Source organism: Nuphar pumila, chromosome 3 (assembly GCF_984573655.1).
Source record: "Nuphar pumila chromosome 3, dmNupPumi1.hap1.1, whole genome shotgun sequence".
NCBI classification, from domain to species: domain Eukaryota; kingdom Viridiplantae; phylum Streptophyta; class Magnoliopsida; order Nymphaeales; family Nymphaeaceae; genus Nuphar; species Nuphar pumila.
In genome coordinates, this window is record NC_143251.1 from 20,320,001 (window position 1) to 20,335,911 (window position 15,911).

The following is a 15,911-nucleotide window of genomic DNA, read 5'->3' on the forward strand; positions in this document are numbered from 1 at the left end:
TTCCCACTTTAGAGGCATCGCACTCAACCTCAAAAACTGCGCTAAAATCAGGAAGGGCTAGGATGGGGGCACTAGTCATTTTTTCTTTGATGAGTGTGAAAGCTTTGCCCGCGGCTGAAGTCCAATGGAAACTACTATCCTTTAGACATTCCGTGATAGGGGCAATGAGGGTACTAAAGTTTCTCACAAAATGACGGTAGAAAGTGGCTAGTCCGTGGAAACTACAAATCTCTCGTATAGTCCTTGGGGTAGGCCATTCTGCAATCGCACGGACTTTGGCGGGATCCTCTTTAACTCCATCAGACAACACAATAAAACCCCAAAATACCACACTTGATGTCAGAAACTCACACTTTTTAGCATTGACATACAACTTCTGCTTCCTTAAAATCTCTAGGACTTGATGCAAATGATTCAAATGATCAGACAACGAAGAACTATAAACCAAAATGTGATCAAAATAGACAACGACAAACCATCCTATACAAGGACGCAACACTTGGGTCATCATGTTCATGAAAGTACTCGGGGCATTTGATAACCCAAATGACATGACTAACCACTCATACAATCGACCACGTGTCTTGAATGTCGTTTTCCACTCATTCCCCTTTCGGATACGGATTTGGTGGTACCCACTTTTTAAATCAATTTTGGAGAAAATAGAGGCACCGGCCAACATATCAAACATGTCATCCAACCGGGTAATATGGAAACTGTACTTGACAGTGTTGCAATTGATCGCTCTACTGTCGACACACATGCGCATGAACCCATCTTTCTTAGGAGTGAGAAGGGCGTGCACTGCGCAAGGGCTCACACTCTCATGAATAAAACCCTTTTGCAGTAACTCTTGAACCTGCCTCAATAGCTCAGCATGTTTAGATGGATTCATACGATACGCGAGGAGGTTAGGTAGACTCGACCCCTGGACAAAATCGATGGCATGCTGCACAATCCTCATCGAAGGTAGGCCATCAGGAAGGTCGGCTGACATAATATTGCGAAACTCCTCGATAAGGGGCACGATGTCCGCGGGAACAAGCAACGACGTACTCAGAGAAGGTTTGGCCACCAGGGCATAACAATAACCGTCCTCCTTGCAATGGCTCAAGAAAGTCCAGTATGATAGGCCCGCGAGCCGGGAAACTTGCTCGGGCTTATCCACAGTGAGAAAATCGGTCTCCTTGATAGGGAGGAGGATTATTTTATGCCCCTTAAAAATAAATGAGTATGTGTTCCTACGGCCATCATGGATGGTTTTGCGATCAAACTGCCAAGGACGTCCCAAAAGGATATGACACGCACTCATAGGGGCTACATCACACCACACCTCATTGTGGTAATGCTCCCCCATAGTGAACCGAACTAGACAATGCTGGATAATGGGGACCTCGTTCCCTCTTTTGAACCACGCCATCTTGTATGGTTGGGACAATTTCTCCGTTTTCAGATTCAGAGTGGACACGATACTCTTGGAAACCATGTTCTCACAAGCTCCAGTGTCAATGATAACATCGCACGCTTTCCCCTCACAGTTGCACTGGGTTTTAAAAATGTTGTTCCGCAACCATTTTGCAGGGGCCGACTCTCGGGGTGCGGTCAAAACATGATGGATGGACAACAAATTTTTGACATTACCGTCGAACTCTACGACTTTCTTCTCATTCTCTCCCTCAACCGATGACTCACCCTCACTCTCACTATCGGATGCTGACTCAACAATACCCTCGATGAAATGGGTGTTCTTGTTCACAGTGGGGCATTTGGACGCTACGTGTCCTAACTCCTGACACCTAAAACAACGGATGGTAGACTCACTAGGCTTGGCCTTGGATCTGGTATGGTATGCTGTTCCGGACTGGTCAGGCTTGCTAGGGTCGACTCTTGGGGTGGGCTTTGAGTCTTCCTTCCTAGGGGAGCTTGCTCCCCTGGTTGGGAAACTCGACTTGGGTCGACTGGACTGGTCACTCCGGGAGACTATATTCCTGCCTTCTTTTCAACTTTTCCTCCACATTCATGGCATAACTGCTGGCCTGATTCAATGACTCGATAGTGACACAACTGAAATCATCAGAAATAGCAGGATGGAGACCAAAAATATATATCGTGACCTGCTGGCGGGCGGTCTCCTCGATCTGCACTCGCAGGGATAGACGATGGAACTCAACAGTGTATTCCGCTACGGTACGGGTGCCTTGACGCAGGGTCAGGTACTCCTTGTAGGCTCTCTCGGCATGGTCTGAAGGCACGAACTTGGACTGCATCAACCTCTGCATCTCCTCCCATGTATGTACGCGTTCTTGTCCTTACTGTTCTCTCGACCTTTGCAGCTCAACCCACCATGTCTGCGCTAGGCCCCTCAACCGATTAGACGCTAGAGAGATACGACAGTGCTCAGCTATAGTGTGGTAGTCGAAGAAAAACTGTACTGCATAGGCCCAATCGAAGAACTGCTCTGCGTCGAATCGTCGTATGAACTCCGGAAGGTCGAGCTTCACCCCGTAGGTAAGATGAGTGCTATGGCGCTCACTGCTGACGAGTTTCCACCATTCCTGCAGGATACTCATTCCAGAAAGCATCATCATCCAACACCGCATCATCACCCTCATCACAGTACTGCTCGCCTGGAGGCTGGTGCTGACGGATTCCAATGACGTATGGTCGGCGCTCAGGTCGCACCGGTCCTTGCTGAATCTGCCTTGGTCTGGCCCGCCTGTGGGTGGGAACCATCTGCGGCCGGCGTTGAGGCACCAACATAGCAGGAGGTACTATTAAAGGTGGAGGGGCTGGTCGGTTCACGGGTTCTAGGTTGGTGGGAATGAGATAATATGGGTTCCGATTATGGGTTGGGCTAGGGTAGAGGTAGTGTGTCGGGTAGGGTACCGAGTTCTGGATCGGGGACGGGTTTACGGATTGGGTCTGGTATAGGTATTGGATCTGGTTGGTGTAGTACTAGGATGATTCACCCGATTAGATCTGGATCGGGTCAAGACCTAAGCTATTTGTTGGACCCAGAATGGGATAGGTAGGATCATGGATCGAGTTGTGGTGGGGAAAGGTCTGGTTAGAACTCGATCCTTGATCCGTAACAAGATGGGTCTGGTTTTGACCCGGCTCAAATTCAAACTGGAGCTCCGTCTGAGTCCGATGTAAGTTTGGGTCGGTAATGGATCTGAATTGGGGTTCAAAATTAATTGGTTGGATCTGGTTTGGGGCGACCCGTGAACCAGACCCAACTGGGTAGGTCGGGTAATGGGGTTCGAGGCTCGAACTCGCTCCCTGGGACCCAAAGGATGGTCCCCGAGATCCGGGTCTAGGCCCCGCTACCAAAGGTTCTGGTCTGGACCTTCTCGAGTTCGGCCCGATCCACAGGGGTCCACCTACACCTGTTCGCTGGTGTGCTGCAACAGGGCCTCCACGCGCAGGTTCAAGAGGGAAGGGGAGGTCCTTCTCGGGTCGGGTTGACGAGCCCATGCCTGCAGCAGGGCCCAGCGTGACGTTGGGGTCCTGCAGGCCTGGCCCTGCCTGCGACATAGCCACCGTGGCTCGAGGCCAGGTCTGTAGCGCACCCGAGTCGACGTGGGGGGGTCCAATCGTGACCCCTTGGTTCGGCTGGAAGGCACCGGTTGTTTGATTCACAGTCGCTACCGAATCCGGGTGGAGAGAAGGTACCATGTGGGAGAAGTTGATGCATCCCGCATCCCTGTGCAAGGCTGTCTCAACGCCCTTATGTCGCACGACAGGCTGATAATTCAGTTGGGCTGGGTCGATCGCTGCAGCATCGACGAGATTGACAACACCGTCGCCCACTCCCGTACCCATTTTTTGTGTAGACGTCGTGCGTGGCTCCACTGGCGACTCAAGAACGAAGATCCGACCTTCGACACCATCCAAGCGCTTTGACATGCCAGTTACGTCCTTGCTTACGCGTAGCAAATTTTCTTGGATCTTCGTCATCATGTCGATCATCCTCATCATGGGGTCTTCGTTGACGGTACTCAATCCCTAACGCTCCTTCTCGTTCGTAGGATCGTCCCTCGGTTCTTGCGCCATGCCGTCGACCAAGGAGGAGGGGCTGCGCTTTGATACCACTATGATGCAGCGAGGATCTGTAAACCAATCAATCTACGTTGATTCACTTATTGAAAAGGGAGATACAATGAAGAAAGAATCCAAGAGAAAACATAAATAATGGTTGTAGTAAAAAAAAACAAGTGCTGACAGAAAGAGAGAAACCATAAAATAAACAAATTCTCAATCTTCTTCAACCCCATGTAACCCTAAGGCTGGGCGTTTTATAGATTGCGCACCGGGTCTGGATCTCGGGTCCAGAACCTTGGACTGAGAACTGACACTCTCAACTCTTGTTGGGGCTGTTGATGTGCACTGCGCTGCTTCCATTCTTCGCTCGCCGAGAGTATGTACACAGGGGTGTATCCCTGCATCGTGGCACCGTTTTCGAGGTCGGATCCAATACCTGGGTCCGATCGTCGATCCCATTGTACAGGTCCGGTCCCATGCCTGGGTCACACTGTAAAGGTCCGACTTGGTCCTGCTCTGCATCAGAAGATCTATGAGAATTTTAAAATTTCCTAGTATATTTGTATCTTATGATTCCTTTGAACCCAAATATAGAGCATGTCTAATGGCTATACACTCATATGTCGAACCATCATCTTATCATGATGATAAAAATTATCAATTAAGGCAATGAATGATGAATTGAAAGCTTTATAAAATGCAAAAACTTGAAAAATTCAAATATTACCTAAAGGAAAGAAAACTATAGGATGTAGATGAGTCTATAAGATTAAAACTAAAAAGTAATGGAACATTAGAAAGATATAAAGTCAAGCTAGTAGCTAAATGATATAGTAAAAAATATGAAATAGACTATGATGAAACATTTGCTCTAATTGCTCAAATGACCATTGTTCGAACTCTTATTTATAAAACATCAATTAAAAAATAACCAATTTTTTAAATAAACATGAAAAATACATTTTTGAATGAAAATCTCAATAAGGAAGTTTACATGGATCCCCCACCAGGATTAAGTTTAGCACATGAGAAAAAATTGGTTACGAAAACCGTTGTATAGTCTAAAGCAAGCTCTCAAGGCTTGGTATAATCGATTCAATAATGTAATGACACAATTTGGTTTTAAATCTTGTTATATTGACATTGCGTTGGTTGTTAAGTCTTCTAATGCGGGAATGATAATATTATTTTTCTACATTGATGATATGATTATCACAGGAGGTGATAAGCAAGGAGTTACTCGTATCAAAGTTGTGCTCAAAGCCAATTTTGATATGATAAATCTTATTTTTTTACAGTACTTTCTTAGAATAGAAGTGGCTTACTCACTTCGTGGTTGTTATCGCAAACTAAATATACAACAGATATCATTGAACAGTCAGGACTCTCAGAAGAAAAACGAGTTGATACTCTAGAGTTCATCAATACAAAGATGATAGAGAACCTCTAAAGGATCCAACTCTATATAGACAAATGATTGGAGCTTTATCTTATCTCTCTATTATTCGTCCTAATGTTTTTCATGCTATTTATTATGTTAGTCAATTTCAGCATGCTCCCACTACAGGACATATGAGTGATGTAATGAGAATTATTAGATATATTAGAAATTCTATTAATCATAGATTATTTCTTTCATCTTTTTTCTCGTTAGAAGTTATTGCATATTCTGATTTTGATTGGGAAGGAGATGTGAATGATAGATGCTCAACCACTGATTCTTATGTTTTTGTAGGTGATTCTCTAATTTCATGGAGATGCAAGAAGCAACAGAAGGTGTCTCTCTCTTTCACTGAAACAGAATATCGTACTATGGCAACAACTACTGAATTAGTATGGTTGAGACATTTGTTAGAAGACTTGGAAATTCACATTGCAGAACCCTCGAGATTATGTTGTGACAACAAGAGCGCAGTAAACATTGCAAGCAATCATACATTCTATAAAAGGACTAAACACATTGAAATGGATTGCCACTACGTTCATGAGAATTTTCTAAAGAAGACCGTCACGTTGTCATATGTACTATCAGAGTATCAACTGATGGACTTCTTTACTAAAGCACTCCCGTCACCCAGATTTCACTTCCTACTTGGCAAACTCTTAGCTATTACATTGTTAGTTTGAGGGGGGGTGTTAAGATTGTGCTTCTAATTTTTATATATATATATTAATATATATGTATGTCCATATGTATGTAAACCAAAATACCCATCAGGGGTATTTTGGTCATTTTACTTTGTAAAAGAGATCAACCCATTAGGGGCTGACTAAACATTTTATTTATTTTTGTTTTTTATTTTTTGATATCAATTGGGACAGCTCCAACTAGTTGTTGGTGCTACTCCCAATGTGATCGTTAGGAGCAGCCCAAGAGCTACTTGGGCTGCTCCCTATATCTTTTTCTTGTTATAAATAGGGGTTCACTCCTTGTATCTCTGCCATGCTTTCTCGAGCATTGTGTAACAAAAACTATTATTTTTTACTCTCGTGACCCTTGTGTGGGTGTTGTGGATTGATTCATAAGTGGTTCTTTTGTGGATTGGTTGTGTTCTTGTAAGCCCATAGGAAACTCTTATTTGCTTTTGTTCTTATTTCATTACAATATATGCTATAAGGTAATAAGGTGATCAAAGGAGTATATTCTAGAGGTCGCTTGTGCATTACTTATTCCAATGAATTTTTTAAAGTTTGATTGGTGAAAAGGTATCCCTTAACTTTTGGTGTAAGTTTTCCTCTAATTTTTTGAAGTTTCCTTCAAAACTTTTGAAACATTGTCCATTGGTTCTTTGTAAAAACTAGCCATGTTAAGGGAAGTGTTCATGACAAGCAGGACCCTAGTTTGATCATGCATCTTTACTGGTCTAGGAGAAATATGTCATCATGGATGTAACCTGTGAATATTGCCTTTTGCCTTTTTTTATGGTGAGGGGGAGAATAACTAGAAAATAAATTGAAACAGGTCTCTGTTTACTTCCTATTAGCTCCATTTTCTTCTGGAGTTGGGCCTAGTTAGTGTTTTGGGAAGGGGATTAATGAAGTTTTACAATCACTCAAGAGGGTAATGAGGAACCATAATGCGGTATATTTCCGCATTTATTACAAACAATACACCAGTTTGGGTAATCCTGAAGCCCTTATCTCTAATTTACTTTGGTCCGGTATCTGCCTCATGTTATGAAAAAAGGTAATGTGCTCTCTTGTACATTATGTGATTTTGTTTCTTATGATCATTATCAAATCCTGCAGAACTTCCATTGTCAAATGTAATTCTTTCTTCAAGGCCTGTAATTCTCTTAACATAGCATGCTTCAAGTTATTCATCCTTTGTTTTCCTCACTAGTCTCCAGATAAGATGAAATTTGCTTGAATCCTTGGAGGTCTCACTAGGTGCTTCCCAACTGAAAAAAATTAAAAATCCAATTCCTTTCAAATTATTTCAACCAATTCTCTCCAAATACATCCATCCAAACATAATCCTTTGTTAAGAACCCATTTAGTTCTATCTCACGGAGGGCTGGACAAGGTTAATTTTATCATAATGCAGTTTTCCTTTTCTCATAGCGTTCATTGGTATGTTTTACTGTTATATTTAACCACTAAAATTGTTGATGGTGCCCTTCCAAATGCTTTTAGGTTGTCCTGGTTTGCAGAATGACAACCATCAGGTTGTGTTTCGTACTTTCTCTGGGTTCTCTCTTTTATACAACCCTTATTGAGAAAGAAAGGCTTTGTTGTTCTTTTATTGTACTAGTTTGTTCATAGCACATCTCTTTTCTATATTTTGATGTAGTTCATATTGTTTATCCCCCTCATAATATGAATTTATTGATCTTCAGGAAGGCATTCTTTTTCTCTTATTGCATTGGTGTTATTTATGATTTATGTAAAGAAATTAGCAGCAAGATCTTTTCCTAAGGTTTCTGATACTTATTTCTTTTCTCTTTTCTCGTTTCTCTTTTTAATATGTCAAAATCAAGTTGTACACTCACAAATTTTAAATTCCCCCAGATTGTGGGTCATTGACTGAAGGACAAGATACACTGTGATCATGGAATCCAATGAAATAGACCACATTATTGATGAAGAGGAGGAAAATACTCCTTTCTTATCAGGCACAGAGCCCCATATAGATGAAGCAACAAAACCTACTAATGTAGACCTCAATGCAGTTGAAGCAGCGAAACCTTCCAGCATGGACTCAAGTACAGTTGAGGCAGCTGAAGATAATCTGAACAATGAGCCTACAAGCAAAGAGCCTGCCACTGTTAGTGAAGATGCCAATATGGAGCCTGTTCTTGGAATGAGCTTTGACAGTTATGCAGAAGCAGAGAAATTCTACTATGACTATGCTAAACATGTTGGTTTTGGCACTAGAATAAAATCCACTAGCCGTTCAAAGAAGACTAAAGAGATTAATCATGTAGTGATATGTTGCAACAAAGAGGGTTTTAAAGCACCAAAAAGATTTATAGCCTACTCAAAACCAATAACGAGGATTGGTTGTGATGCAATGATGCGGGTTAAGCAAAATTCTTCAAAGAAGTGGGTGGTGACCGAACTCCATCTTCCCCACAACCATGTCTGTTACCCAAATATGACACGGCGATATAAATCACATAATCACTACCTGGACTCTGGAGGTAAGAAGTTTAAGATGAGAGGTAAAAAGGATCAGAAATCTGAAAAAAAATCAAATCAATCTGTTAATGCACTATTCATAGCTCCAAGATTTTATGCACAACTACCTTTCTTACAACAAGTACCTTTAATGCAACAGCAGCACTTAGCTTTTGTGCAGCAGAATCAGCCTCAACCGCAACACCTACTGTTTGGGCAGCAAGAACACTCACCCCCTGAACAGCAAGGGCCAAGGCATTTGAAGCTTGGAAAGGGAGATTTGGAAATGATTCATATGTTTTTTGAGCGTATGCAGTCAAAGAACAAATGCTTTCATTACTTGATGGATGTTGATAGCGAAGGACAGTTAAGAAACATTTTTTGGGCAGATGCCAGGTCCAGGGCAGCATTTGAGTATTTTGGAGATGTTGTTATGCTGGATACAACAAGCTTGATAAGCAGATATGACTTGCCCCTTGTTGCATTTGTTGGAGCCAACCACCATGGCCAGTATGTATTGCTAGGATGTGGCTTGCTTGCAGATGAGACAGTAGATTCGTTTACTTGGCTTTTAAGATCATGGATAGATTGTATGTCAGGGCGTTTCCCAATTGCCATTGTTACTGATGAGTGTCAAGCTATACAAGCAGCAGTTAGGGAGGTCTTTCCGGAGGCACACCATCGTCTATGTTTATGGCACATCATGGAAAAAATTCCAACAAAATTGAGAGGATTAGGTGACTATAAGGCAATCAAGAAAGCACTTAAGAAAGCAGTCTATGATTCTTTGAGAGCTGATGAATTTGAAATTTCTTGGAAGGAAGTGATTGAAAGATACAAGCTTGAGGATAATCAATGGCTTAAATCATTGTATGAGCTCCGTCACCAGTGGGCTCCAGTGTTCATAAAGGACATATTCTATGCGGGGATGTCTACTTCTCAGTGTGGAGAAAAGTTCAATGCATTCTTCGATGGATATGTGTATTCAAACACTTCTTTTAAAGAATTCACTGAAAAATATGAGGTCGTTCTTAAGAAGAAGTATGAAGAGGAGGCTCAAGCTGATTTTGACTCATACAACAAGGTGCCAGTTATGAGGACTCGCCTTTGTTATGAAAGCCAACTTGCAAAGGTGTATTCTGGAGAAATATTTGTACTATTCCAGGAGGAGGTATATGGTACATTTGATTGCTACAATATAGAGCGTACTGGAACAGATGGACACTGTTCTACTTATATCCTTAAAGAACGGATTTTTGACAAGGATGGGAATATTGTGGGTTTAAAGGCGTTTGAAGTTATCTCAAATGAGCCTGCAGCTGAAGTTCAATGTATATGTCGTCTATTTCAATATAAAGGTTTTCTATGCAGGCATGCATTATATGTTCTTAACCATATAGGTGTTCATGAGATCCCAAATCATTATATTCTCGTTCGTTGGAGGAAGGACTTCAAACGTATACATGCTTTACAAAGTCGTTCTAATGTTATGGTGCCTATTAGTGAAGTGCAACGGTATGATAATTTATACAGGATGTTTATTCATCTTGTGGAGGAGGGGTCATTATCGGCAGACCATTACAAAGTTGCGGTTAGAGGAATTGCAGAGCTTATGGAAAAGATTCTTTATGGGGGTGAAGGCCATAATGGATATATTGTTAGCAGCTATGCTGGTAGTTCTATTGATGGGAACCAATACAGTGAAGTCAATTTGACATTTACACCTTCTATCATGAATTCATGTGATATGAATGATCCTTTGAGAGTGCCATGGCCATTTCATTTGGAGGAAGGGTTGTATGGTTCTTCTGTGGAAACAAGCACAAGCAATAAGAAGAGATGCAGCAAATGTGGAAAACTTGGTCACAACAAAAAAACTTGCAAGGAGGTTTGCTAATTTCACATTACTGGCTAAATATTAAGTAACATCAAATTTAACTTAAACGCATATGTATGGCCACTTTATACTTGAAAGACAATATTTTGATGTTCATTCCCAATGATTAGTAATTTTCTTCCCTCTTTCCTGGTGCCTTTGCTCTAAAAGTTAGGCTTTAATTTTCAAACAGGTAACTGAATCTCCTTTAGCTGAAGATTTTTTGTCACAAGGTTAGATGCAACATGATTGAATTTGCTTCACTAACCAGGTAAATCTCATTGTGTTTCTATGTTTCTTTTCCTTTTTCTCAGGGGTGGGGAATTTCATTAATGTTCTATTCATGCTTAATTTTGTTCATGAGATTCTTGAAATTCACATTTTTTGGTAGGTTGAAGATGTTGAACTACTGTTAGCATATTGATTAACTCAATTGGGGTTGACATCTCCAAATAGAGGAGCACATGGTTTTGCCTCTCGGCTGTGCAGTGTTTGACTCCGCTCTCTGTACTTTTAGGTTTGTTAACAGGGAACCTGTAGTGTTCACCATTTCTCTGTGTTTGGTGTGGGGATGGTTGCGCTGATGGGATGGTCACTCTTAGTGGAAGTCGAAAAACAGGTCAAAGAGATATCTGGAGGGAATTTCCCCCTTGACAAAAATTGTCTTTTTATAGATATCATTGCTGCTTCCAATGCTAAATTTGTGACTCCTAATTTCCACTCCACTTCCTCGACTGAGCAAAACTGATTTTCAAGTTTAGTCGTGTAGATTGGCAGACTTCCATTTACAACTTTCTGCTTATTCTGTGTAAGTATAATTCCGGGTGCATATGGAAAGCTGAAGCCGTGAAACATTGAATACCTGAGTTGCTGTTAGAAGTCTCAGAACTGGTTCCATGAGTATTAGAAATATTGTGGATACTGGCATCACCATTGGGTGGAAATGGTGTGTCAATCTGCGCTGGCATATCAGAGATTTCTTTTTCTACAGGGTTTATTCAAATGTTCCATAATATATTCCTGTTAGCATTGTTCATAACAGAAAAATGCACATTATTAGAGAATGTATAGGCCACATGAGAACAAATATTTTAATTTGAGCCTTTCTTTTGGAACGTTGGTACGTTCTTTGCTATGTAAGCTTGTTAGCAATTAGCGTGATGTTAATGGTTTGAAGAAGGTGATGCATTGTCCTTCCTTTCCTCTGCTACTGCACATAAAAGCTGATGTAAACATGTTTAGATTCAACTTGGCTGGGGAATCATTGTACATAAACATGGATACAAATGCAGTGAACCCTTGAAGGAAACCTTTTAAAAAACATGATGAAATTGAATAATTGATTTGTTTGTTTGTTACAGGGAAGCCTGATTAAGTTGCATTCTTAGGATCTCTTTTTTCCCAAAGAGGAGCTTTGTATCTACAGGGTGATGTATCAAGTTGAAACTCTGAAGCTATTGCAGAACTGTTGTAGAAGGTTGGTGGGTTTATTTGTTTTCTTCCCAATGTTGTTTCGAATTGGCTTAATAACCATGTCAATGCGGTACACAAGCTTGGTTGTGCCTCAATGGGCAACTGCCTTGTGCTGCCAATTATACATTAGGATGGTTCATCTGTAATTCATCTTCTGGTTTTATGTGCTATGATTTGTGCAATGTTTTGAGGCAACTGCGGCATGAGTGATGTGTGGTATCTCAGTTTTCATGCAAATATCGTCCGACAAGGTATGGCACCTTAGTTTGATTAGTTTATATAGAATCACTTATGACCAAAAGCCCTAAACATGAACAAGTATTCTCCACTTGATGTAAATTTCATCTCTTCAAGCAGGTTTTTCATCAAGATTTTGACACGGAAGAGTTGCTAATGGGGACCATATATATATTGTCAGAGTCTGATTCTCGAGAGGTCGACTTTGCATATCCAAGCACAGGGAACAAGGCAGCGGCTCAAAAGCGGAGGGCGTGCACGTCAGAAGCCACACTCGAACGGGTAGGGCTGCAGGGGCGGCAGCGGTCGGGGTGCGGGTTATCACAGCCTTTTTCTCCGTGTCTTCTTGACTCACGCAGAGAGGGAGATTGACAGATTGTCTGGGTCGTGCAACATGCATCTTGCCTTAGGCGAGAAGTTACGTAAGCCTAGCGAAAGCGAGTTCAGAGTCGTGCATCTCCCATGCATGCTTAGCACAACATAATATTAGAAGCGATAAAGTTGAATGGGTCGATAGAGCGGGGCAATGCTAGTTGTCAGCGCAAAGTGAGTTCAAGCCGATGAGAGACAGGTGTGTTGCCTTCTTATGATGAGCACATGATCACTCGAGGATCAATATAATCAGCTACACATCTGAATAAGTGTCACAAACATTAGATTGAGCATCGAGTTCTTGAGATGCACTGAATGAGGGGTATATTACATTTTGGCACTTGCAGGCCTCGTGAAATGCAACATGCACCCCCCGAAAAAACCTTTGCTACGATGAAGAATATCTTTTGGCCTCCATCCTAAGATAGTTGCTAGTTTAGCGTAGTGAAACTCTTTAGCTAAGAGGAATTATCGTCGCTTGACATGCATTGGTCGAGCCCCTTGCAAGGGTGTGAGGTTGGGCGGCAAGAGTGGGCCCCACACATGCTTGCTGATAGCTATAGAAAATTTGCATATTCGTGAGTGCACTTCGATGTGCTACTCATGAGATATAGGGTTGTCTACTTTGGATTGTATGGTGGTGCACCAATGCAAGTCAAAAGTAAGATCCCTTATATTAGGTGTTATGGGCGCTGACCCAACTTCCTGTTGCCACCAATAGGAATAACCCTAATATCCCTTGAAAATGCACCACTTTTGCTCTCAATGAAATTTCTAAACATAGACTTTGTATTTCGTCGAAACGATTGTACTGGGGTATTTGTCACATATGAATGTGTCAGTGAGATTTTGATCTTGGCTCAATAATTCTCAACGTGCAAGGAGATGAGCGCCACTGAAGTTTGGGCAGACCCGCCTGGGCACTGGCATGACACTTTCGGATGAAGTTGCTCTTTTCTGTTATTTGACTTTACGGACGCGTTCTCCATATATGATTGTGTTGAAAAATACTCGATCGTGACATATGAATTTTTCATGGAAGGCTTTTGTTTGCAGGCTTGAAGTTGAGATGGGCCGCGGGTGGCATAGCACCCTCAAAGCATGGCACGTGGCAGCGGGTGGCCGGAGAGACCTTCGTGGCATAGAGTTGAGCAGATGCACTTAAGATGTAGCACATACACTTAAGCTTGCTTGTTGAGTTTGCTAAAGAGCAATATTGTGTTTCCTTGTGCCATCGCCGCATGCCATAACCAAGGCATGGGCTCTCCACTTAGCAATGCGCATTACCATAGGCCCCCATCGCACCACACACACGTGTGTCACTTTCGGCTGGTGACTGATAAAGTTTGGCACATTCTTTCCCACTAGAACAACTTGATGTTCTCTTCGATACTTCTCTAATTGGGAGGTGACTAAAGCCGAACCACAGGAGCTGGAGTAGAGCAAACATTCTTCAAGAATCTGTGTGTAAGGCAGTGTTATGAGATGTAGCTTAGTGTCAATCCCTTGAAAGTGTGGCATCTAAAAGCCACCAATGAAGTGCGATGTAGGAATCATCACTCACTAAGATATGCAACGTAGAGAAGCCGACAGAGAGTTTCGACGTGGCCAAGGCAAGGCCACTGAAGTTGGAGGTAGTCCAGTCCTCCTGAGCAAAGCTATTGTTTGACACTCAGTGTGTTTGGCACCTGAGGTGGTCCGTTGAGCACAACAACACGATCACGAGCAGACGTGACCCAAGTAGCAAATAACGCAAGACCACTCTGGAGTGTGGGAATCATCACCCACGAAGATATGTGGCGTAAACAAGCCGCCATGAAGTTTTGAAATTGGAGGTGGTCCAGTCTTCTTGAGCAGAGTGGTTGTTTAGCACCCGAAGTGGTCCGTTGAGCAGAGCAACGCGACCATGAGCAGACATGACCCAAGCAATGCAGTGACATGATATATTCTCCATACTAGAACAAATCAACGTCCTCATCAATACTTCACCTATTGAGAGAATATTAAAGCTGTCATGGAGTTCTTGATAACAACCAAGGTAGGCCACTCCGTAGAGTGCGGAAATCGTCACCCACAGATACATGCGATGTGGACAAGTTGCCATGAAATTTTGAAGGTTGGAGGTGGTTTGGTCCTCCTGAGCAGAGCAATGCGACCACGAGCAAACATGACCCCTGTGATGTAGCGAAGAGGGCTAAGAGAGCATAGCAGTTTTTAGCATAAATGAGTTGGTTCTTTAGCAACTAGCAACCCTTCAAGTAGGACCCGCAGAGCATCGACTTCTCCCAACGCAGCATAACTAACAAGTTGGGCATGAAGTATCTTTACAGTTTGCTTACATGTGCCAAAGTGCGAAGGTTTGGCCTCCGACGGGTGTAACACAGAGTGTCTGAAGTGTTTGCTCCTTGAACACGAGAGGTGTGATGGAGTGTGAGGGTTCTCGCATCATTCTAGTGGTGAATATTCTGAGACGATTGTTGAGGTTTGACACCAAGTTTGGCTGCAAGGACGAAGCGTCAAGAGCTAGCAATCCTGACGATACCATTTGTGACCTAGTACAAGGTAGGGGAAGGAACTGATCTGGTGAAGACGAACTAAGTAGGTGATGTTGGAAAGCCTGCAGAACTCAATGGTCAACGAGCGTGAGCGACATCTAGGTAAGGTGTTGAGTGGATGAACCAAGTGTGTGGGGGGAGAAGAGAGGTATTTTGATGAGTCTCCCCCATTGAGAATATGCATAGAATCAACGAATTACACTTCATGGATCTCTAACTGTAACATCGCACAAGCACTAAAAGCAAGCAAGCTCCACCTGCAAGACTTACTCCTGAACATCAGGTTGAAGCAGAACACATCCCCTTAATGCGCTTGAAGAGGGAAGGGTCACCATAGCAAGGTGCTCAACCGATAAGCAATATCCCGTGCAAAAGTGAGCAATTATAGTGATGAACATCACCATAAAGCGTCTCATAACTGCCTCGCTAAACTAGGTAGTAGCATCTGTCAATAGAATAATGGGTGTGTAGTAGGCACGTGTCACTCTCTTACGACTCTAAGCACTAGGAAGTGGAGGAAGTGTATGAGTCACTTTTGTATTTGTGAACTCGATCATGCAACGATCTGCCTCCAATAGTGTTGCAAGTACCCTCGACGTAGATGATAAATATTTGAGTATAAACTTCACCACAACTCATACTTGTGGTGTGTTGTGTATCAATTAGTTTGCTACGAGCTGACTAGTAAGGGACAATGCATAGAACTTGAAGAATCCGCATAAATGATACCAACA

The 15,911-nt window shown here is 42.5% G+C and overlaps 1 protein-coding gene across 3 annotated transcripts in view; it reads left to right on the forward strand.

Moving 5' to 3' along the window:
* LOC149842214 (protein FAR1-RELATED SEQUENCE 6-like) overlaps nt 1–11,879 on the forward strand; it is a 29,088-nt gene extending 17,209 nt beyond the window's left edge. Inside the window, exons 3-5 of one of the 3 annotated variants that reach the window (XM_090001315.1) lie at nt 8,056–10,552; nt 10,734–10,811; nt 10,932–11,879. In XM_090001315.1, the coding sequence (XP_089857441.1) occupies nt 8,096–10,552; nt 10,734–10,778 (2,502 nt within the window). In that variant the 5' untranslated portion in view covers nt 8,056–8,095 and the 3' untranslated portion in view covers nt 10,779–10,811; nt 10,932–11,879. Of the gene's footprint in view, nt 1–7,926; nt 10,684–10,733; nt 10,812–10,931 lie in introns of those variants that run through there. The other 2 variants (XM_090001316.1, XM_090001317.1) reach the window with 2 other exon arrangements.
* Nucleotides 11,880–15,911: the final 4,032 nt, after the last annotated feature.